This window comes from Malurus melanocephalus, unplaced genomic scaffold (assembly GCF_030028575.1).
Source record: "Malurus melanocephalus ecotype Western Australia unplaced genomic scaffold, MMel_1.1 scaffold_1644, whole genome shotgun sequence".
Taxonomy (NCBI): Eukaryota; Metazoa; Chordata; class Aves; order Passeriformes; family Maluridae; genus Malurus; species Malurus melanocephalus.
This window is the reverse complement of record NW_026624876.1, coordinates 6,783-8,198: the sequence shown is the minus strand read 5'-3', so window position 1 is coordinate 8,198 and position 1,416 is coordinate 6,783. Positions and strand designations below refer to the sequence as shown.

Below are 1,416 nucleotides of genomic sequence, written 5' to 3'. Positions count from 1 at the left end.
TCACCGTGCTGCGCAGGCAGGGCTGGGCAGGTGGAGCCGGGAACAGCTCCGGCTGTGAGCGCTCAGCACAGCTCCCCAGAGCCGTGCAGGGCCCGGGGCCGCGCTCAGCTCCTGGGGCCATCAGCCCTTCCCTTCACTTACCGACAATGGGCAATAACCCCACGCACAGGGCACTCCACATGGCCAGGCCCGCTCTGGCTCGCCTCTGCACCTTCTGTCTGCTGCACAAGAGCAGTGCCCACCCCTTCCCTGCCTGGGCCTCTGTCACTGCACTCAGGCCCAGTCCCTCCGAGTCCCTCCCTCTGGGTGTGACAACAGAGAGGGGAGAGGTGGGGGCAGGAGGAGCAGAACCTGAGSCTGTTGGTGCCCTCCTGTGTTTCTCTCATCCTGTGTGGTGCAAGAACAGAGAGTTTGGGCAGGAGACAGTGTGGTGGGCAAAAGGTGATGTGTTTCTGTGGGGCCAGCCCTGGCCTTTCTCTCAGGTGGATTTGCAGTGTGCTGCTGGGGCTTTGGAGCTGACCAGGGAGGGTGTCAACTTGTCCTTATCCTTGCCTGGATGGATAGTTGAACATTGTGCCTCGTGGAATGTTCCCAGTGTTCCCTGCTGGCCACCACACTGCAGAGCTTGTTTGGATCTCATTACCCTGAAACACCCCTGGAAGAGCAGCAGGCCCATTGCATCACTGCTTTSCTSTCAGTGCTGCGAGGAGWTGGCCCCAAAAGGGTCTAAGGAAGCCAGCAAAGGTGCTGTCAGTGCCCGGGTACTTTGAGTGCCCTAGGAAAGAAGGAGACTGAAGGAAGGCAGAGACAGACTGCAGTCAGGCATTGTGACCAGGCTGCTTTGTGCTTTGTACAACTTCTACATAAGGAAGCAATGTATTTGACATTTAGGATATGCCAGATGCCATTGTGGGGAAAGGAGCTCTGGAAGAAAAGCCAGGATCACCCAGGGATGCCTCAAATTGCTTGGGAACAGCCTTGAATCACTTTGGAATTCATCACCTCCAAATTTCATGGCTGTTGTTCCAGACGCAAGCTGGTTTGTGTTAAAGCTCAGCTGGACTTCCTTTCCCYGTGTGAACGGCACAGAAGTACCGGGCAGAGTCGTTCGGCTGCAGGGTCTGCAGGGAGAGGTAARCCTCGGACCGGGAATTGTCCCGGGAAATCGTGGCCCGACCCTTCACTGACTGATCAAAACGAAATACTGTTGGATCATAGTTAATAAAGGACACCCACTCTAAGGTGCCTCCGGGTGACTGACGGTACCASCRAATTCCATARTTCCTAAARGTGAATCCGGATCCACGGCAGGAGAGGGTCACGGAATCCCCGGTGGCTCGCAGCCCTCCGCCAGCCTCCTGCAGCCTCATCTGTGCCCAGAGCCCTGCGGAGGGAGAGCGCAGGAATCGGGCAGGG

General features: G+C 57.2%; 1 protein-coding gene across 1 annotated transcript in view; it reads right to left on the bottom strand.

Moving 5' to 3' along the window:
- LOC130587217 (uncharacterized) overlaps positions 1-181 on the bottom strand; it is a 10,346-nt gene extending 10,165 nt beyond the window's left edge. The window contains exon 1 of the mRNA XM_057388181.1: positions 142-181. Coding sequence (XP_057244164.1) covers positions 142-181 — 40 coding nt within the window. The remainder of the gene's footprint in view (positions 1-141) is intronic.
- Positions 182-1,416: the final 1,235 nt, after the last annotated feature.